Here is a 23,591-nt window from a genome sequence, read left to right as displayed (position 1 = left end):
CCTTCTCTCCATTGAAGCCTAAGTGTTTTGGGCACCTCTTTGACCTTTGCACCTGACCGGCCCTGAGCTGCTGGTGTGATAACTTTGGGGTTGCTCTGAACCCCCAACGGTGGGCTACCTTGGACCAAAAACTGAAACCTGTAAGTGACTTGCTTACCTGTTAAAACTAACAATAACTTACCTCCCCCAGGAACTGTGAGAATTGCACTGTGTCCACTTTTAAAACAGCTTATTGTGTTTTGTGTAAAAAGTATACATGCTAAAGTAATGATTCAAAGTTCCTAGAGTACTTACCTGCAATACCTTTCAAATTAGATATTACATGTAAAATTTGAACCTGTGGTTCTTAAAATAAACTAAGAAAATATATTTTTCTATAACAAAACCTATTGGCTGGATTTGTCTCTGAGTGTGTGTTCCTCATTTATTGACTGTGTGTATGTACAACAAATGCTTAACACTACTCCTTTGATAAGCCTACTGCTCGACCACACTACCACAAAATAGAGCATTAGTATTATCTCTTTTTGCCACTATCTTACCTCTAAGGGGAACCCTTGGACTCTGTGCATACTATTCCTTACTTTGAAATAGTGCATACAGAGCCAACTTCCTACATAAACTATGTTATATTGAATCTGCTTGAACCTAGTGCTCACTGCAGCGTTGGGGAACCCTGCAGGTATCTGGGCATGGTCCCTTGGGAAGAGGGGTTTATCACTTCGTTACAGCGTGCAATATAAATGAGTGATAAGCCTGCAACCCCCTGCCATCAACAGCTGAGTGTGTGTTGATTCGGGTGCCTCAGGCAATGCTGGCAACAGCTGAAGTGCCATGGCAACTATCTTAGAATACTGAAGGAACTGTCCGGGGCCTAAGTTGAATGCTTTTGCAGCATCTTGTAGGGTAATAAATCATCCCTCCGGGTACACATCACATAGTACAAGACACCTCCCTTCCTGCCACTTCTCAACTGACATTAATTGAGCAATCTGCTCAAAGGTGTATATCAGCCACACATCTAGGTATAGGGCATAAGGCACCCTCTTCATTACCTGCTGTACGACCTGTTCCCAATTCCTGCCCATCATATAAATCAAATGCAGAGCTCCCGAGGTAATCCAGTGCCATGCATCAACAGAGGCCCCCATTTGGTAATCCTCATGGGCTCCCGCCAGTAGGGACCTCTTCCAATTAGGCTCCCCATCCAAACAATGTACTGCATGCTGCAATTGGGCTGCCAGGTAATATAATTCTAGGTCAGGGACACTATGCCATCTTTGTCTCATTCATGTCAAAAGGTGGCAGCCTTACTTTACATCATTTGCCCTACCATAGCACCTCTACCAACAGTGTGTCCAGCTCCAGAGAACACTTCCCTGGTAGTTCATAGAAGGCACCCTGCAGGACATATAAACATTGTGGCAAAACCACTGTTTTTATGAGTGCTATTTTCCCCATCAATCATAGGTGTAAGGTGTTCCAGAACCAGATAGAGGGTCGCATGCCAGTTAGTGCACACCCCACATTATATTCACAGAACTGTTTCTCATGATGTGTAATATGAATAACCAAGTACTTTATCTTATCTACCGTCTTTGGTAAACCTGCCTCGGGCAGACGTTCTGGGGTAGTCCCCTAAGCCGACCTAGCGGAAACAGGACGGATTTTGCTGCGTTTATCCAGAGTTCCAAAAACGTACTTACTTTAGCAATATCAGGCCAAACAAGTCAAGTTGTCACAGGTCGATTATGGTGTCACAGGTAGATTATGGTGTTGTCTGCATATAATAAGACTATGTGCTCGGTATTGTCCACCGTTATGCCTCAGCCCATGAGAATCTATGGGAGTCTACATGCCAACAGCTCAATCGTCATGGCAAAAATTAAGGGAGGTATAAAGTCTGGGGCCAAAGCAGTTGGTGTCTTCTGTTCTTCCTCTGCAAGGGTTTTTCAGCTCAGCAGTCTTCTTCTTCTTGTAGTTTCAGGAATCTAAATTCTTAGGTTCAGGGAAGCCCTTAAATACTAAATTTAAGGGCGTGTTTAGGTCTGGGGGGTTAGTAGCCAATGGCTACTAGCCCTGAGGGTGGGTACACCCTCTTTGTGCCTCCTCCCAAGGGGAGGGGGTCACATCCCTAATCCTATTGGGGAATCCTCCATCTGCAAGATGGAGGATTTCTAAAAGTTAGAGTCACTTCAGCTCAGGACACCTTAGGGGCTGTCCTGACTGGCCAGTGACGACTCCTTGTTATTCTCATTATTTTCTCCGGCCTTGCCGCCAAAAGTGGGGGCCGTGGCCGGAGGGGGCTGGCAACTCCACTAGCTGGAGTGTCCTGCGGTGCTGGCACAAAGGGGTGAGCCTTTGAGGCTCACCGCCAGGTGTGACAGCTCCTGCCTGGGGGAGGTGTTAGCATCTCCACCCAGTGCAGGCTTTGTTACTGGCCTCAGAGTGACAAAGGCACTCTCCCCATGGGGCCAGCAACATGTCTCGGTTGTGGCAGGCTGCTGGAACCAGTCAGCCTACACAGATAGTCGGTGAAGGTTTCAGGGGGCACCTCTAAGGTGCCCTCTGGGGTGTATTTTACAATAAAATGTACACTGGCATCAGTGTGCATTTATTGTGCTGAGAAGTTTGATACCAAACTTCCCAGTTTTCAGTGTAGCCATTATGGTGCTGTGGAGTTCGTGTAAAACAGACTCCCAGACCATATACTCTTATGGCTACCCTGCACTTAGCAAAGGCAAAAAGTCAGGGGGTAACCATGCCAAGGAGGCATTTCCTTACACGTACCATCTGTACCGAATAGGATCTGTTCCTCTTTCTGTCCTTCGGAGGCCCTGCCCCGCTGCGCAGGTGCTTCAAGATTACAATTCCAGCACTGTGGGCCATGGTACATGGATTCTTGCCACTTTGGATTCTGGTCCTTCTGTCTCAGGCCCACGGATTCCCTCCAACCAGCTGCCTGTATGGGGGGTATCTCCAAAGCATTGGGGGGATAGAAAGGGAGCATGGACTCTGAAATGTTCTAGGATTATGTCTCTGTCTCCATAAATGAACAGATGGGCTATGAGGGCCCTAAGTGCTGCACTGGGAAAAGGCACATGCCCCAATGCTCTATCAGCACACTCAATTGTGAAGAATTAAAAGAAGCGCACTGGCTGTAGAGCAGTGGTAATCCAGACTGCCAAGGGGCCCTCCCACTGCCCCGGAAATCCATGAAATCATAAGTTATTCTACCTGGAACATCCCTTAGCATCTTCCAGACATTCGTCTATCTGTGTCATACTACATTTAGGTCCCTCCACCATCACCTGTAGCTCATGTAACTTTGCACAAAGAGTGGCGACTTCCTCCTCAGGGGTCGTGACCCTTTCAGCCACTTTACGCAGGGCCAGCCTCAAATGATTATTGTCTACGGCCATTATTCCCATTTTCATTCCAGCGGAACACAGGAAATTTGTACGGCCTCCAGTATTTCAGCAGTGCTCTGGGGTCTCTCTCCGTGATCCTGGTTTGCCTGAACTCCTTGTTACTCCTCCTGGGGCCCTTGAGCAGGCACTGTGTATTGCACAATACTGTTGGGTATTTTTTTGGCTTGTGTACCTCCTTGGGGTTTGATTTTTACCATATTGGATTATGTTCAAGAGGGCAGTGACGCCAGAATGACACTGTCTAGTTACGTGCTCTCTAAAGTGGTGCCCACTGAACAGCCTGTCTCCAGCAGGTCACCTTCTCTCCCTGGTGTTCACCGTGAGGGAAGCGGCTCTCACAGCGTTATCCCCTGGGTCTTCAACCCCATGAGCAGCTGCACTGCTGCTCAAGGATTAAGGCCGTAATTAACCCCTGTGCCCCATCCACCGCACCACATAGGGTTCAGCCCTCCTGCCACAGTAGGGCCCTCAATTCCACTCACAGTTTCCAGTGTCCAGTACCTCATAACATAAGAGGCCTTCTGGAAGTGACCAATAGTTTCACCTTTAGTGGGAATTTGGAGGGTCCCCTGCCAGAGCCCCTTATTCCACAGCCCAGGTCAGTTCTAAGTATTCTTTGAGTTTGTGGGCCATTCGATCCCATGCTAGCCACTAGGGGCATTTAAGTGTTGTAGGTCATACCACTGCCCTCATCTCCCAGTCCACGGTGCACAATCCAAGCATACTTCCCCAGTCAAGGGTCACTGCTGGCTTGCCGCTACCATTCCCAAATAATTTACCTTGCAGAGTGCTACATTCTGACGGCTGAGGGATTCCTTTGAGATCCACTGTAGGATGTTAGTCAGATCTAACTAGCATCAATGTGGTAAAATAAGCCACAGTGCCGGACCCGTACAGGCCCCCTCACAGCAGGTGTGTTCCACAGCTGCAAGGCCTCCGAGTCCGTGGCCAGCCTGTCATCCCATCAAGGCAGGGTGGGTGTCTCAGCAGGCGGCTATTGATTACTGCCATTGTCCCAAGCACTACCACCTGGCAATGTCGGACTGACACAGTCTGCATGTCCCCTCAACTCTGCCTTGACACAGCAGAACAATGTGTTTAGGGCGCCCGCTCCAGCAATCGTGCAATATACTGTATCTCACTCACAGGTCTTGTTGTGCCCCCTCACCCCAACACTCTCCGCCACTTTTCCCACTAATGTCACTCTACCAACTTCACCCAGGCTGAGGAAAATCGTGGTTGTGGCGGGCACGTCTGACCTTTATTCATGGCCCAGGCAGGCCGCGATTTTCTGCCTAGTACATTTCACATTGTCCTTTCTCCAAGAAAATGCTCCAACTGCGCTGCACGTTGTCTTGGGGGCTCACTCCTCCTTGTACCTGCAGCATCTGCTACCACTGTCAGGTGCCCCTTCTCGCAGCCCACTGCACAACTCAGTCTGTGAATGTTCCACTCCAGGGTACGTCTGCGAGGGCCGATCCAAGAGCCCAGCACCACCAGCTTTCTCCCCACTGTATCTCCCTTGGGGCAGGCACCCACAGTCTAATATCATTTCAGACTCTCTCCTTACTCAAATCAGCCTCTTAAATAATCAGATGTCCTAAGATGCAGCAGGATTTTTTCAGTCCGGGTCGAGATGTTATAGATTTATTAATTTTAAGATTATATTGCTAACGTTTTTGCTAGGAAACCAAGTATAATGATAAATTCAGCAAAGGAATTGATCCTGTTTTTATAATGAACTGGCTATTTGCAAGCAACTTTTTGTCTTCGCTAGTAACTGTTTGCTTGACACTACCTTTTACCCCACACATTATTTTGTCAGGTAAAAATGATGATAAATGTATTTTTACTGCCTAAAAGATCATGGTCATGTAAAGAACGAGAATTCGGATTAAACAAGAGTAGACAAATCGACTAATCAAGTCTTGCAAGTTTAATTAACTGCAGAGCATGCAAAAATGTTGTGGCCCTTAAAAAACATTATATATTGAAGCGATGCTAATCTCTATAGAGTTCACAAATACACGTTTCAGAAATTACTTGCACAAACAAACTATACATTGAAAGTAGTCAAACCACAGACCCACAAACAATTTTAAAAAATGGGAGCAACACGAAGTAGGTTTCAATTTTACATAAAACACTGAAAACAAACTGGACTATTAGATGCAAAATGGCATTGGTGAATGTGATTTGTTTTTTTACTTTCATTTTGTGCAGCCTCTGCAGATTCCTATGCAGAACAGAATGCAAAAGCTCGCTGCCTTTGCTGCAACTCTGACCAATCTTGTTAAAAAACAATCATGCCAAATGTGATGATGAAGTTACAAACTACCAAATATGTTCTCGCCTACAACAACACACTTGAAGGATTTTAAACCAAATGAGGCAAAACTATCAAACTTGACAGACATTTTAAACAAGGTCAGAGCTCCTTGACCCTGCTTAAAAGAATATTAACAAAAAAAAAGAGCAATTACAAACTAAATGTAAATGTAAATATTTTCATAATGTATGCTTACAACAACTTGCTGAGCGGAGAGGTCTTTCAAATGAGGCAAAAGGAATGTCTCACTGTACTTTGTAATGATGACGGCATTTCTGTGTATAACAGTTAAGTAAACATAGGTTTGTCTAAATGTCAATCTGCAATAAAACCATCTGTACAGTAATGTGGTAAGCATACAGTTTTAACATCAATGTCAACCTTTTTCATACTGTTTAGTCAATCTAGGGTTATAAAATAGTGTCTTACACTGAACCAGGCAGGATGACGTGTTTCTTTTCTTCCAGAACCAACGTGGGGACACCACTGTGATATTCAGGAGGGAAAGTGTGTTATTTCTGAACCAGTCCGTATTAGCCGACTTATTCCTTTTCACCTTTCACCCAACACAGGACAAACCAGGTTTCAGGATGATGATAATTGTGGCAAAAATGTTCATTAAACATAGTGGGTTGGATAAAGCAAAGGCAACAGTGACACCCTTAGCATTTCAGACAATGATTATTTTGACTTCTCCAATAGATTTTTTTAAAAATTTTTTGTTTGCAATAAGAACACTGTAAGGAAATGCCTCCTTGGCATGGTTGCCCCCTGACTTTTTGCCTTTGCTGATGCTATGTTTACAATTGAAAGTGTGCTGAGGCCTGCTAACCAGGCCCCAGCACCAGTGTTCTTTCCCTAACCTGTACTTTTGTATCCACAATTGGCAGACCCTGGCATCCAGATAAGTCCCTTGTAACTGGTACTGCTAGTACCAAGGGCCCTGATGCCAAGGAAGGTCTCTAAGGGCTGCAGCATGTCTTATGCCACCCTAGAGACCTCTCACTCAGCACAGACACACTGCTTGCCAGCTTGTGTGTGCTAGTGAGGACAAAACGAGTAAGTCGACATGGCACTCCCCTCAGGGTGCCATGCCAGCCTCTCACTGCCTATGCAGTATAGGTAAGACACCCCTCTAGCAGGCCTTACAGCCCTAAGGCAGGGTGCACTATACCATAGGTGAGGGTACCAGTGCATGAGCATGGTACCCCTACAGTGTCTAAACAAAACCTTAGACATTGTAAGTGCAGGGTAGCCATAAGAGTATATGGTCTGGGAGTTTGTCAAACACGAACTCCACAGCACCATAATGGCTACACTGAAAACTGGGAAGTTTGGTATCAAACTTCTCAGCACAATAAATGCACACTGATGCCAGTGTACATTTTATTGCAAAATACACCCCAGAGGACACCTTAGAGGTGCCCCCTGAAACTTAACCGACTATCTGTGTAGGCTGACTAGTTCCAGCAGCCTGCCACACTAGAGACATGTTGCTGGCCCCATGGGGAGAGTGCCTTTGTCACTCTGAGGCCAGTAACAAAGCCTGCACTGGGTGGAGATGCTAACACCTCCCCCAGGCAGGAGCTGTAACACCTGGCGGTGAGCCTCAAAGGCTCACCCCTTTGTCACAGCACCGCAGGACACTCCAGCTAGTGGAGTTGCCCGCCCCCTCCGGCCCGGCCCCCACTTTTGGCGGCAAGGCCGGAGAAAATAATGAGAATAACAAGGAGGAGTCACTGGCCAGTCAGGACAGCCCCTAAGGTGTCCTGAGCTGAGGTGACTAACTTTTAGAAATCCTCCATCTTGCAGATGGAGGATTCCCCCAATAGGGTTAGGATTGTGACCCCCTCCCCTTGGGAGGAGGCACAAAGAGGGTGTACTCACTCTCAGGGCTAGTAGCCATTGGCTACTAACCCCCCAGACCTAAACACGCCCTTAAATTTAGTATTTAAGGGCTACCCTGAACCCTAGAAAATTAGATTCCTGCAACTACAAGAAAAAGGACTGCCCAGCTGAAAACCCCTGCAGAGGAAGACCAGAAGACAACAACTGCCTTGGCTCCAGAAACTCACCGGCCTGTCTCCTGCCTTCCAAAGAACTCTGCTCCAGCGACGCCTTCCAAAGGGACCAGCGACCTCTGAATCCTCTGAGGACTGCCCTGCTTCGACGACGACAAGAAACTCCCGAGGACAGCGGACCTGCTCCAAAAAGACTGCAACTTTGTTTCCAGAAGCAGCTTTAAAGAACCCTGCAACTCCCCGCAAGAAGCGTGAGACTTGCAACACTGCACCCGGCGACCCCGACTCGGCTGGTGGAGAACCAACACCTCAGGGAGGACCCCCGGACTACTCTACGACTGTGAGTACCAAAACCTGTCCCCCCTGAGCCCCCACAGCGCCGCCTGCAGAGGGAATCCCGAGGCTTCCCCTGACCGCGACTCTCTGAAACCTAAGTCCCGACGCCTGGAAAAGACCCTGCACCCGCAGCCCCCAGGACCTGAAGGACCGGACTTTCACTGGAGAAGTGACCCCCAGGAGTCCCTCTCCCTTGCCCAAGTGGAGGTTTCCCCGAGGAAGCCCCCCCTTTCCTGCCTGCAGCGCTGAAGAGATCCCTTGATCTCTCATAGACTAACATTGAAAACCCGACGCTTGTTTCTACACTGCACCCGGCCGCCCCCGCGCTGCTGAGGGTGAAATTTCTGTGCGGGCTTGTGTCCCCCCCGGTGCCCTACAAAACCCCCCTGGTCTGCCCTCCGAAGACGCGGGTACTTACCTGCAAGCAGACCGGAACCGGGGCACCCCCTTCTCTCCATTCTAGCCTATGCGTTTTGGGCACCACTTTGAACTCTGCACCTGACCGGCCCTGAGCTGCTGGTGTGGTGACTTTGGGGTTGCTCTGAACCCCCAACGGTGGGCTACCTTGGACCAAGAACTGAACCCTGTAAGTGTCTTACTTACCTGGTAAAACTAACAAAAACTTACCTCCCCCAGGAACTGTGAAAATTGCACTGTGTCCACTTTTAAAGTAGCTATTTGTGAATAACTTGAAAAGTATACATGCAATTGAAATGATTCAAAGTTCCTAATGTACTTACCTGCAATACCTTTCAAACAAGATATTACATGTTAAATTTGAACCTGTGGTTCTTAAAATAAACTAAGAAAAGATATTTTTCTATACAAAACCTATTGGCTGGATTTGTCTCAGAGTGTGTGTACCTCATTTATTGTCTATGTGTATGTACAACAAATGCTTAACACTACTCCTTGGATAAGCCTACTGCTCGACCACACTACCACAAAATAGAGCATTAGTATTATCTATTTTTACCACTATTTTACCTCTAAGGGGAACCCTTGGACTCTGTGCATGCTATTCCTTACTTTGAAATAGCATATACAGAGCCAACTTCCTACAAACACCTACAAACAAGTAACACTTACATCTCCATGTTCAGCAACATATCAGTTAAAGCGACTGTACATCATTGTGCAGACATTGTGGCGATAGGCTGTGAAGCTGCTATATGGGAATAGGGGAATAGAGTTTATTATAATTGGTATTACAAAATGTTGAAGAGGTGAGTCGGGCATTTCACAAGGGTCTTTGGGAATCAGTTTTATTCATCTCCCTGTTATTCGGACATAGTGCAGTACAGGTCTCAAATTATGTCCAGATGTCCTTTGGCCAGCTGGGCTCAGACATCAAAAGCTAATAGACAGTTGTTCCCGATAGTAAATTAGATGCTTTATCCAGCAGACAATTTGAGGCACAGCAGCTCGCCCCCGTGCATAGCTATGCCGCATTTAGCTAGCAGCAGCATCATGGTAGTAAGCTTACAAACACTGGGCGAGATCTTTAACGTATCCCAGCAGCGTTGCCAACAGTTGTCTAGGCAATGCCCTAGCAGGTACCTCCTCTATACAGTCAAAAGCTCATGCATGCAATGTGCTACTATCCTGGGGCAATACCAGGCTAAATACAAGCAGCGAGCCCCAGCTCCCACATCTGCTGAAAAGCACATCTTCCCAAAGGCCCATTTAATGTAACTGGAGAGGCATTCAGTCGATTCTATATATGAAATAGATATGTATGGGCTGCAGAATATAGTTGGGAGGTAGTGCACCTGTCTGAGCACAGCAGTACTTCCACTGCTGATCAGTAAAGTCCACCCTAGCTCCCTCTACCACTCCACGAGCACCCTAGTTGGAGTGAGTGGAGCTTTAACCTGCGTGGCATCGTAAAATTTTGTGATCGGCTATATAAGAAAGCGTGATACCAGGAATAAGGCTAGTGCTGCCAGACTCTCGGGGGAAATCAGCATAGCCCCGGTGACAAGTTCCTTGGATGCAGTAGTAAGGAAAGACTGAGGAAATTGTGTGTATTCTATGGTGTATAACCTCACTGTGTCATACACTACCATCCATTTAGGGCCAATCCGGTTTAGTTTGTCAAACCTTTAGCTGAACCCTGGGTAGCTGTGGGTTTGAGCAGTCAGGCGTACACAAAGGAATTAGGGGGACATGTACATACCATTTTTCCTGTCGCAAACAGCCCGATTCGCAGAATTGGGCCGTTTGCGACAGGAACAAAACATTTTGGTATGTACAGAGCCTATTTTGCGATTCGGTAATCTACTTACTGAATCGCAGAATACGTTTGTGAGTCGCAATTAGGAAAGGTGTTCCCTTCCTAACTGCGAGTCGCAGCGCGATGTAGCATTGCTTTGTGACTGTGAATGCGGTCACAAAACAATCGCAGTTAGCACCAGTTTTGAACTGGTGCTAACCCATTCGCAAACGGAAGGGGTCCCCTGGGACCCCTTCCCCTTTATTAAAGGCAGCGAAAATATTTTTTCAGAGCAGGCAGTGGTCCCAAGGACCACTGCCTGCTCTGAAAAATTGATAAGAAAACTTTGCATTTTTGTTTTTGAAATGCATCGAGTTTTCCTTTAAGGAAAATTAACTGCATTTAAAAAAATAAAACAAAACTGCTTTTATTTAAAAGCAGTCACAGACATGCTGGTCTGCTGTCTCCAGCAGGCCACCATCCCTGTGAGGGCAGCCATTCCCAATGGGGTCGCAAATTGCGACCTACCTCATGAATATTCATAAGGTAGGTCATTTGCGACCCCAATGCGAATCGCAAACCGTGTAAAGAACACTGTTGTACATCCGGTTTTGCGAGTCGCAGTTTGCAAGTCGCAAAACCGGATCTTTGTACATGTGGCACTAAGTATTTAAACAAAACAAAAAGAACTGTAGGAGAAAGAAACAAGACACTCAAGATAGTGGGTTCAGGGGATACAGATTTTACAAGGTATAGCAAATCACAACTTTTGACTTAACCACGAACAAGCATTGGTAAATTCAATGAATTTGACACTCATGAAAAACTTGGGCAAGCCATAGTACGGTTGGGCGACCACCTCCAGCCAGGAGCCAGTCAAGGGGACAAGCAAGGTATAAAGAAACAGTTGCTTCAACAAAAAAAAACAGGCTTCCACCCAGTTCCATTGTGAGTGGTCCCTTGCCATTGACTTCTATTGGAGTGGTCCTGGTGCAAGGGAGACAGGATGCTTAAGATTTTCAAGGACGCTAAACACGCTGTGCAGTCAACGGGAGTCTTCCTGGGGCTATTCCTTGGGCTTGGGGAGGTGATTCCAACTACAGCTGTCAACGTCTCTTGAAGTCCTCTTAGGCTCTGCAGAAGTCCAGTCACCCGGGGACAGCGGTTTCCTTCTTTTGGTAGTAAATTGCCTTTTGGGTGACCCAGTTACACTCCGACGACTCTCCTGGGTCCAGCAGACTCAGGAGCGATTTCTGAGCATCAGATCTTGATCCTTTAGGCTGAGCCAGGGCAAGATGAGATGATTTGGTGACCTTGGCTATTAAATCGCCAGGCAGGCTACCTCAACTTTTGTGGCTGGGGTTCCAAACATGTCATCCAAATAACCCCTTGTGTCTGTCTAGGCTCAGGTATCTGCTTCTTCTTTGGCAGTCAAACTTTGGCACAGCCTCTCGTTGCCGGGTCCCTGGTGCAGCAGGGCAGTCCTTCTTTGGTCCTTTTTTCCAGTCCAAAGAGATCTGAGTTCTGGGTGACAGATGTATCCTTTTTATGTATTGAAAATGCTAGCCAGGGAGGTCGAGGTCAGTAGCCAATGGGCTACCAGGGCCCCTTCCTCCTGATGACTTCTTCATGTGAAGTGTGGCAACAAGCTATCCCACAAGGGTCTCTTCAGCCTACTTTTAACATGGTAGAACTCTTCTCTTGGCGTGCAGAGCACCCTAGCACCACCCAGATGTGTGGCTTCCAGGGGGGCTACATGCACTTGAAAAACCGGTTTTACAACAGTTGTTTACAAACTAATTTTACAACAGTTGCTCACCAATTGGTTTTACTACAGTTGTTCCAAGTGCCAATCTACTTAAACAATAAAGCAGCCCCTCTCCCGAGTGTTTGCCATTCAAAGGCAGCTTCCTATTTGAAGCTTGCCTTTTGGGCTAACACCTGCGTGGTTTCCTGCCAGGGAGAGGTAACACCCTCACCCCTGCCCCCCACCCCCACCAACTTTTATTATGTACTTTCCTTTGAGTCATTTAACATCTTCCCAGGCAGGAAGAAACCCATATCGGGGGCAGGCCTTCTGTTCAACCGTAGTCAGGCACAGTAAACTGTGAGCAAAAAAAAAAAAAAGCCAAGTTTTTATACGTTGAACTTATCAAGTTACATAAATTTGGACTTGGGCACCAAATCGGGCTTAATGTAACCAGTTGTTTAAAGCAATGGTAGCCCCATTGAGGAGTTAGCACAGCTGATGGGTGAATGTGTAACCCTGTACTTGCCAATGGTCCCTTTTGCAGTAAAAACAACAATTTTGTATTTTTACTGCCAAAGCATGTAAAACCCATGTTCTGCCTTTCAATGTATTGCACCCTGCCTTGGGGCTCAGTGTGCTTGCTGTGGGGGTGCAAAGGGAGGTTTGGGCTTTGCCCTTGTTTTAAACTGCAAAGTTGATTCAGCAGTTAGCGGTGCTCTTCCGGGATGCAATAGCAGACTGGGTGACATGTTACTAGTTACCATATAATAAGGAACTTACAAGTTAGCTAGTTTATGCCAATTGCATATAAACCAAACAAAATTGAAGATTTTAAGGTTAGAGCACAGGCACTGACGTCATGTCAGTTGAAAACCAGCACCATCATTCCAAAACTTTGGGGATGATGATAAAAAAAGAGGCTTTCCCTACAGACGGTAAGGCTTCTGTAGTTCACAGTAACCTGCACATGCTCAGCTCTACAAAGGCTCCTCTGAGGTAAAGGCCACCATTACCACAAGGTTAATATGCTGTAAATGCTGTCACACCGGCTCATCTAATGTAGGTGGGTAAGGCAGGATTTCGTGCGAGATGTAGAGGAGCAGAATAGAGGTTAGGCAAGTGGGCTCTGCGGCGAAGCCCATCGTATGCTCACACCATGTCGACTTCACCTCATTGGTGTGATGGGATGGGATGGAACAGATAACAGTCCATAAGGGGCAGTGAAAAACACTGTTCATTCTCCACTGTCACATGAGGGAGGTAAAGTAATGGGTAGAGCAACTGTTGGAGTTATTGCGCTTGTACGAAGTAATAACAGAGCTCCATGTCCAGGCCACAGATGCCATCCTGTTCAAATGCCAAGGTTACACCTCCCATGCTGGTAGAGGTTGCCAACATCCCCATGCAAGACTTATCAAAAGATCTCATTCAATCTAGAAATGCTCTTGTAAGGAGCAACAGAAGATGACTGAAGAGATGAAAATAAGTTACTTACCTGTAACTGTAGTTCTCCAGTATTGGAATCTTTCATAGATTCACATGCTTGAATCATTCCCCGTCGTCGAGATGGGAGTCCCGGTATAAATTTTCATAAGTAATGTTAAAACATATTGAAGAGAAAAAGGCCCTAGGCCTCTTCAATTTGATAGTCTATCAGAGTCATTTTGTGAAAAGGACCAAACTTGATCCTCCACCAATCAGGCGACAGCACCCTTCAGAACCTCCTGAGAGAAGCTCTAGCACCTCAGATTTTCCACGCACAAGTGCGTATATTACAATGAGTATATGTACTACTAGAAAGAAAGAGGTGAAGTGAGCTTCTCCGGGGAGGTGGGTGACTCGCATGTGAATCTATGAAAGATTCCAAAACTGGAGAACTACAGTTACAGGTAAGTAACTTATTTTCTTACTCCAGTATTGGAACTTTCATAGATTCACATGCTTGAATCAGAGTAAAAAGCAATAAGTATGCACATTGTAAAATGACAACCCTTTTAATAAACAGGTTATCTTAGACCACAAAACCTTATCATCATCATGTATAAAGTGATGAAGTATATAAGTGTACTGACATATGTCCCTACATATATATCTATATATAGATATACATATATACACATCTATCTATACACACGTATATATACATAAATAACAGTATGTTTTTATCTCTAATATAAATAGGTATATTCCTGTGAAGATACATGCTGAAATTTAAATAACAAACCAGTATTAAAACATAAGACAGTAATGTAAGCTGATCAATATCTGATAACCCGCTTACTATGGGATTATGATAGTGTTCCATTATCTTTAGATACATTTCTTTTTTTTTTTTCTTTTTTTTTTTTTTATGTGCATACCTTTTCTAGGATGGAGGGATGTAGGAGAAATGGCTCACCTTCACCTGAAGAGATTCCTGAGAACCGCTTGGCCCACTGCTACCTCTCCGTGCGAGAGGGACTCCAAGCAATAGTGCTTAGTAAAGGTATGACAGCTCTTCCATGTTGCTGCCCTACATATGTCTTGTAGTGGCACTCCGGCAAACAGTGCCGCTGACGATGAGACTTTTCTTGTCGAGTGAGCATGCACAGATGACTGCAAAGGTTTGCCCGCTGCCTGATGGCAGAAGCGAATAGCAGAGGCGATCCATCTTGGAATACTCTGCTTGGATAGCGGGTACCCCTTCCTAGGGGCACTGTACGCCACAAATATCTGATTAGAGCGTCGAAAAGCTTTTGTCCTGTCCAAATAAAATTGAACGCATCTTTTCACATCTAGAGAGTGTAATGCCCTCTCTGCTGGAGTAGATGGATGAGGGAAAAAAGACTTGAAGACCAAAGGTTCGTTAATGTGAAAGTCTGACGGAACCTTTGGAATAAAATGCGGGTTAGTGCGCATTAGTAGTCTATCTTGTTTAAACTGTAGGAATGGCTCTTGGATGGAGAGCGCTTGTACCTCACTGACCCGCCTAGCTGATGTAAGAGCTATCAATAAGGCAACCTTCCACGATAAATGTTTGAGGGAAGCACGGTGGATCGGTTCAAAAGGATGCTTCATCAGTTGTGCCAAAAACAATGTTCAGGTTCCACGAAGGAGGTGGAGGTCTGAAAGGAGGGTAAACCCTGAACAGCCCCTTTAGAAATCTCTTAATCAGCCGAGAAGAGAAGAGCGAGGGTGTGTCCTCTGAACGTCTGTATGCAGCCATGGCTGCTACATGAACTTTAATGGACGAGTGTGCTAGGCCAGATCGAGCTAACTCTAAGAGATACGGCAAAATCTCTTCTGGTAGTTAAAGAAAAGGGTCAATTTGACGTTGATGACACCAGGCACAGAATCTCCTCCATTTACACTGATACGCTTTGTTAGTGCTATCCGCTCTGGCCTGTGACAAAATATCTCTGCAGTCCTGCGGGATATTTAAATGCGCAAATTCTCTGTGGTGAGGAGCCATGCCGCTAACCGCATTGAGTGTGGATCGGGGTGTCGAACTTGGCCGTTGTTCATTGTTAGTAAATGAGGTAACGGTTCCAGCGGAATATGAGGTTTGACTGAGAGAATGAGGAGCTCTGTGAACCAATGAAGGCGCGGCCAATACGGGGCTATCAGTATGAGAGTGCACGGTTCTGTTTTTATCTTCGTGAGGACCCTTGGGATCAACGGAATGGGAGGAAAGGCGTAAGCAAAGATGTCTGACTAGACTATCGAAAACACATTCCCCCAAGATCCCTTTTGGTGATGCCAACTTGCAAAGAACTGGCATTTGGCGTTGTCCTCCTTCGCAAACAGATCCACTGTTGGTGTTCCCCACTGGGAAAAAAACTGGGTGAGTACCGTCTGGTCTAATTCCCACTCGTGGCATTCCGATTTCTGTCTGCTGAGTGCATCTGCTGCTTTGTTGTTTATTCCCGGCAAGTGCCCCGCCGACAGTGCGACGCCTTGCTGCGAGGCCCAGTTCCAGATCGCTTGGGCTTCCCTGGAGAGGGTGAGAGATCTTGTACCTCCTTGTTTGTTGAGATAATGCATAGTAGTGGTGTTGTCCGTTCTTATCACCACTCGCGATCCATGGATTCTTGGGAGAAACGCTTGTAAAGCAAGGTGCACTGCCGTGAGTTCTAGCCAATTGATATGTGTAAGGAAATGCCTCCTTGGCATGGTTGCCCCCTGACTTTTTGCCTTTGCTGATGCTATGTTTACAATTGAAAGTGTGCTGAGGCCTGCTAACCAGGCCCCAGCACCAGTGTTCTTTCCCTAACCTGTACTTTTGTATCCACAATTGGCAGACCCTGGCATCCAGATAAGTCCCTTGTAACTGGTACTTCTAGTACCAAGGGCCCTGATGCCAAGGAAGGTCTCTAAGGGCTGTAGCATGTCTTATGCCACCCTGGAGACCTCTCACTCAGCACAGACACACTGCTTGCCAGCTTGTGTGTGCTAGTGAGGACAAAACGAGTAAGTCGACATGGCACTCCCCTCAGGGTGCCATGCCAGCCTCTCACTGCCTATGCAGTATAGGTAAGACACCCCTCTAGCAGGTCTTACAGCCCTAAGGCAGGGTGCACTATACCATAGGTGAGGGTACCAGTGCATGAGCACTGTACCCCTACAGTATCTAAGCAAAACCTTAGACATTGTAAGTGCAGGGTAGCCATAAGAGTATATGGTCTGGGAGTCTGTTTTACACGAACTCCACAGCACCATAATGGCTACACTGAAAACTGGGAAGTTTGGTATCAAACTTCTCAGCACAATAAATGCACACTGATGCCAGTGTACATTTTATTGCAAAATACACCCCAGAGGGCACCTTAGAGGTGCCCCCTGAAACTTAACCGACTATCTGTGTAGGCTGACTGGTTCCAGCAGCCTGCCACACTAGAGACATGTTGCTGGCCCCATGGGGAGAGTGCCTTTGTCACTCTGAGGCCAGTAACAAAGCCTGCACTGGGTGGAGATGCTAACACCTCCCCCAGGCAGGAGCTGTAACACCTGGCGGTGAGCCTCAAAGGCTCACCCCTTTGTCACAGCACCGCAGGACACTCCAGCTAGTGGAGTTGCCCATCCCCTCCGGCCCCGGCCCCCACTTTTGGCGGCAAGGCCGGAGAAAATAATGAGAATAACAAGGAGGAGTCACTGGCCAGTCAGGACAGCCCCTAAGGTGTCCTGAGCTGAGGTGACTCTAACTTTTAGAAATCCTCCATCTTGCAGATGGAGGATTCCCCCAATAGGGTTAGGATTGTGACCCCCTCCCCTTGGGAGGAGGCACAAAGAGGGTGTACCCACTCTCAGGGCTAGTAGCCATTGGCTACTAACCCCCCAGACCTAAACACGCCCTTAAATTTAGTATTTAAGGGCTACCCTGAACCCTAGAAAATTAGATTCCTGCAACAACAAGAAGAAGGACTGCCTAGCTGAAAACCCCTGCAGAGGAAGACCAGAAGACAACAACTGCCTTGGCTCCAGAAACTCACCGGCCTGTCTCCTGCCTTCCAAAGAACTCTGCTCCAGCGACGCCTTCCAAAGGGACCAGCGACCTCTGAATCCTCTGAGGACTGCCCTGCTTCGACGACGACAAGAAACTCCCGAGGACAGCGGACCTGCTCCAAAAAGACTGCAACTTTGTTTCAAGAAGCAGCTTTAAAGAACCCTGCAATCTCCCCGCAAGAAGCGTGAGACTTGCAACACTGCACCCGGCGACCCCGACTCGGCTGGTGGAGAACCAACACCTCAGGGAGGACCCCCGGACTACTCTACGACTGTGAGTACCAAAACCTGTCCCCCCTGAGCCCCCACAGCGCCGCCTGCAGAGGGAATCCCGAGGCTTCCCCTGACCGCGACTCTCTGGAACCTAAGTCCCGACGCCTGGAGAAGACCCTGCACCCGCAGCCCCCAGGACCTGAAGGACCGGACTTTCACTGGAGAAGTGACCCCCAGGAGTCCCTCTCCCTTGCCCAAGTGGAGGTTTCCCCGAGGAAGCCCCCCCTTGCCTGCCTGCAGCGCTAAAGAGATCCCCTGATCTCTCATAGACTAACATTGAAAACCCGACGCTTGTTTCTACACTGCACCCGGCCGCCCCCGCGCTGCTGAGGGTGAAATTTCTGTGTGGGCTTGTGTCCCCCCCGGTGCCCTACAAAACCCCCCTGGTCTGCCCTCCGAAGACGCGGGTACTTACCTGCAAGCAGACCGGAACCGGGGCACCCCCTTCTCTCCATTCTAGCCTATGCGTTTTGGGCACCACTTCGAGCTCTGCACCTGACCGGCCCTGAGCTGCTGGTGTGGTAACTTTGGGGTTGCTCTGAACCCCCAACGGTGGGCTACCTTGGACCAAGAACTGAACCCTGTAAGTGTCTTACTTACCTGGTAAAACTAACAAAAACTTACCTCCCCCCAGGAACTGTGAAAATTGCACTAAGTGTCCACTTTTAAAGTAGCTATTTGTGAATAACTTGAAAAGTATACATGCAATTGAAATGATTCAAAGTTCCTAATTTACTTACCTGCAATACCTTTCAAACAAGATATTACATGTTAAATTTGAACCTGTGGTTCTTAAAATAAACTAAGAAAAGATATTTTTCTATAACAAAACCTATTGGCTGGATTTGTCTCTGAGTGTGTGTACCTCATTTATTGTCTATGTGTATGTACAACAAATGCTTAACACTACTCCTTGGATAAGCCTACTGCTCGACCACACTACCACAAAATAGAGCATTAGTATTATCTATTTTTACCACTATTTTACCTCTAAGGGGAACCCTTGGACTCTGTGCATGCTATTCCTTACTTTGAAATAGCACATACAGAGCCAACTTCCTACAATATGCCTTGATGCCAGATGAGTTGACCATCTGCCACTTATTTTCAGGTCCTGTAATACTGCGCCCCAGCCTTCCAGTGAGGCATCTGTTGTTATGGTCCACGGGGCTGGCTGTTGAAGAAACGAGAGACCGATTGAGAGATGATGCTTTTGAGACCACCACTTGAGAGTTTTGATCATTATCGGAGTAATTTGTATCTGGTCTTCGAAAGTTCCTGATACTTGAAGCCATTGACGGTTTAGCTGCTCCTGCAAGGGGCGCATCTTTAGCCGACACAGAGGGATCAGAGGTATGCATGAAGACATCATGCCCAATAGTGATTTGAAGAGACGGACTGTAACCTTTCGTCTTCTTTGTATGAAACTCCCTAGGGTTAGTAACCTTTGTTGTCTCTCTAACGTGGGACAGGCGATGCCGGATTCCGTGTTCAGTTTTGCTCCCAGAAAAGTAATACTGCGGCCTGGTAGAGGGTTGGACTTCTCCCAGTTGATCGTGAATCCGAGATTGGTCAGCAAGGAAACGCACTTTCTTGTTGACTTGTGTGCTCCTGTGTAAGTCTTTGCCTTTATTAACCAGTCGTCTAAGTATGGAAAGACCTGGTGCTTTCTTCTCCTGAGAAAGGCTGCCACTGGTGCTAGGCATTTGGTAAATATTCTTGGGGCTGATTTGAGCCCGAAGGGAAGGACGCGATATTGATAATGGCTCCCAGCTACGGTAAATCTCAGATACTTTCTGTGGGCAGGGTGGATTGGTATGTGGAAGTATGCGTCCTTGAGGTCTAGCGATGACATAAAATCTCTTTGATTGAGACGCAGAAGGACGTCTTGCAGGCTGATCATTCGAAACGATTGCTTCTTTAGGTATACATTTAGTTGCCTTAAATCGAGGATCGGTCTCCAATCCTTCCACTTTTTTCGAATTATGAAGAACCTGGAATAAAATCCTGTTCCTCTTTGAACCCGCGGCACTTTCTCTATAGCTCCCTTGAGAAGGAGCTTGTAGACCTCTTCTTTGAGTTGTTGAGGGTATCTTGAAGGAGTCCTGCGGGGAGGGTTGGGGGGAGGTTTCTGGACAAATTCTAAAGTATGGCCCCGTTCCACTAATTGTAGGACCCACTTGTCTGACGTAATGGTTTGCCATTGACTGAGAAATAAGGAAATTCTTCCGCCCAGGGTGACAGGAGGAAGACTGGGCGTAGCCGGCGCCTTGAAGACATCAGGTTCTACGAGCTGCATCCTTAGCAGGGCAGGTTGAGCGTCCACGGCCTGCCGGTCTATTATAGGCTGGTTGAGTCGGTTGTCTTTGGGAATAGTATGGCCGAAATTGTTGTGAAGATGAGGGATAGGAAGAGTATCTCTGTTGTTGATACCCTCCTCTCTAAGAGGGCTGGCTGCGCCCCCTAGGGCGAAAGGACGATTTCCGATATTGCAGGGTCCCTAGTGACCTTGCAGTGTCCGTGTCCGTTTTAATTGACTGTAGGGCTTCGTCCACATGTTTCCCCAAATAACGCTTGGCCATCAAAGGGTAAGTCTAGGATCTTATTCTGGACTTCTGGACGAAATGAGGTGGCTTTGAGCCAGCTTTGTCTTCTTAATACAGCAGCGCCTGCAAGCTGTCTGAAAGCAGTGGTCGCTATGTCCATTGCGCAGTCTATAAGCTCTGCAGACGCACGTTGACCCTCTTGCACAGTCTTATTTGCCTCTGATTTTACGTCTTCTGGCAGTTGACTAATGAAAGGTGCAATATCTGCCCAAAGCTGTCTGTTGTATCGAGACAAAATAGCCAAGGAGTTGGCAGCTCTAAGCACTAAGCTGGCCATAGAAGAAAATCTTTTTCCTATGTTGTCTAGCCATCTACCCTCCTTATCTGGGGGCGCAGAAATTGGAGCCGAAGGATTCTTTGATCTTCTTTGAGCCGCTTGAGCTACTACGGAATCTGGAGGAGGATGGCCTGTCAAGCATGTTGGGGCATCATCGTGAGCTTTGTATTTCTTATCCAGACGTGGTAAAACTGCTGTGACTGTTGCTGGATTAGTCATGACTTTAAGGCCTTCTTCCCACAAGTAGTTCACCACCGGGATGGAACGCACAGACTTCTGGAAGGGCTCTTTAAAATCATAAAGGAAACAATCTGTTTGCTTTGTAGGTAGCGGTAATGCAAAGCGCTTGGCTGCCCTCTCTAAGAGATTGTGAAAACCTCCAATGTCTTCAGGTGGGGACTCAACCTTCGAATGAGAAGGAGAAGATGGAGCAGGAATAATATACTCGTCCCACTCTGAGTGAGCATCTATGAGCTCTCCTTCTTGATCTCCATCTGAAATGTCAGTGTCCTGGGGAATTGTCATGTCTGGGGTAGCCACATCTGTGAGATGCAAAGTCGTCGGTCTTTGATGTGGAGTAGAAGGACCAGAAATGGGCGATGGATGAGGCTGTTCTCCTTGTGGAGGAAACCTTCTGTTATAATCCACCAACATGGCTCTAAGGCCAGTAAGCAGGTCGGAAGGGATATACGTTCCCTGTTGATACTGCTGATGCTCCAAGGAAGCCTGGGGATCATAAGCTTCCTCATATTCCTCCTCTTCCTGATATTTTACATTCAATTCAGAGGGGCTGTGGGCCGTACCAAAAGGCCCATCTTCGTCTGAATCATCATCTCCCTCCAAAAGATGTACTGGTACCAGGGAGGATACCTTACTAGGTGAAGTGTGGGTTGGAGTTAATGTTTCTGTTCTTTTTTGGTATTTTTCCCTCGTCGACGGTGTCGTCGACGATCTCGTCGACGACGTGTAAACTGACTTTGTCGTAGACGGTGCCGTCGATGCTGGACGCACTGTTATTTTAATAGCCGCAAGCTTCGCCTACGAGTCTACCGTCGACGAAGTCCTCGTCGACGGTAAAGCTGATACTGACATCAGCGCGTCGACGATGACGAGGTGTAGACGGTCGTCGACGCTGAAGTCGTCGTTGTAGTTCTCGTCGACGGTGGTGTACTCATCGACGATGTCGCCGACGGAGCCGTGGACGACGGAACACCTAAAGTAGTTGGAGTCGTCGGCAATGCGCTCACCGACGGTGCCGTCGACGGGGAATCCGTCGACGAGGCCTTTTTTCCAGTCACAGAAGATGGCTTTTTGAAAGGCACAGATGGTGGAACAGATGAGGATTTCCTGTGCCTCTCCGAACTGGAAGAATGTTTTTTCCCCTCTTTACTTGAGAGTCTAGTTGGGGAAGAAGATGGGCTGCGACCCTTATAAGACCCTGAAGCAGTCTTTTTGAGGGCTTTCCTTGAGGTTTGTGAGGGAGATCTAGAGCGTGATATCTTGCTCTTTTAGTTGATCTCTTGGAAGTGGATGATTCCTCACTCTCAGAATCAGAAACTGGATCCTTCCTATGCCTCAGTTTCTGCAGCCATATTAGTAATCTGCCTTCTCTATCCTTTAAAGTTTTAGAAGAAAAAGTACGGCAAATCTTACAGTCCTTGGCTGAATGATCTGGATAGAGGCAGTAAATGCAGTCTTGATGAGGATCTTCAGAATGAAGTCTTTTCTTCCCACAAGTCTTGCAGTCTCTAAAGAGACTTTTCTTTTCCTTGTCAGACATAGTTGAAAAATAGCTGACAAATCAAAATAATTGAGTTTCTCTAAGAGAAAAAGAGCTGAATAAAGGTGTGAAAACAGAGCAGAGCTCGGAGGAGACTCCCTAGCACGACGTGCAGTAGAAAATCTGAGGTGCTAGAGCTTCTCTCAGGAGGTTCTGAAGGGTGCTGTCGCCTGATTGGTGGAGGATCAAGTTTGGTCCTTTTCACAAAATGACTCTGATAGACTATCAAATTGAAGAGGCCTAGGGCCTTTTTCTCTTCAATATGTTTTAACATTACTTATGAAAATTTATACCGGGACTCCCATCTCGACGACGGGGAATGATTCAAGCATGTGAATCTATCAAAGTTCCAATACTGGAGTAAATAGAAATTCCTGTAGTATCACCATTTTGTTAATGGCGACCCTACCTGCCACTGAAAGGGGCAGTTTTACCCAGTTTGGAATGTGTTGCTCAAGCCAAACAACAGCTCTACCACAGTCCTCTAAGCTTGGATCATCCAAATTCCAAAATATTTAACTGGGGAATCTGATCATTTCAGGGCGAATTCTATATAGCATCTCCACATTGCAGGCATCTGGGATGATTTTGGGGGTGGATGTGGGTAGGGGAAGCCACAGATTTGGTCCAATTGATGGTGACACTGGTGAGGCCATCAAACCTGGGGAACTCGTGCAACACAAGCTCCAAGTTAGTTTCTGTCTCCCTTATGTGAACAGTGATGTAATCCGCGTACAGCGAGACTATAACTCTTCTGGAGATAATATTTAGTCCATGTTCAGTGTGATGATGATGCAACCTAGCTGCAAGGGGCTCCACAGCTATGGCATATAAGTGAGGTAAGTGGGTAGACCTGCTGACTGCCTCTGCTTATGAGGAGCTCAGGAGATACACCACCATTAACTTGTAAGCGTATCTTGGCTTGTGCTTATAACAGTTCAATCCATGTCAGGAAGCCTCAGTAATGGTGCCAGGGACGACGCCAATCTCTGTAAGGTCTGTAGGGAAGGAATGGATCACTGGGAACATGGTGCGTGAATTAAGCACTATGGAACGCCCCGGCACAAAGCCAGACTGGTCCAGTGTGACGAG

General features: G+C 47.0%; 1 protein-coding gene across 1 annotated transcript in view; it reads right to left on the bottom strand.

Moving 5' to 3' along the window:
* Nucleotides 1-23,591, bottom strand: part of NOL11 (nucleolar protein 11) — a 425,248-nt gene that overhangs the window by 57,653 nt on the left and 344,004 nt on the right. The window contains exon 15 of the mRNA XM_069199905.1: nucleotides 5,957-6,035. Within this exon, the coding sequence (XP_069056006.1) occupies nucleotides 5,957-6,035 (79 nt within the window). The remainder of the gene's footprint in view (nucleotides 1-5,956; nucleotides 6,036-23,591) is intronic.

The sequence above is a fragment of the Pleurodeles waltl genome, chromosome 7 (assembly GCF_031143425.1).
Source record: "Pleurodeles waltl isolate 20211129_DDA chromosome 7, aPleWal1.hap1.20221129, whole genome shotgun sequence".
Taxonomy (NCBI): Eukaryota; Metazoa; Chordata; class Amphibia; order Caudata; family Salamandridae; genus Pleurodeles; species Pleurodeles waltl.
Note: the sequence above shows the minus strand (reverse complement) of the source record. Positions and strands in the feature narration are given on the sequence as shown.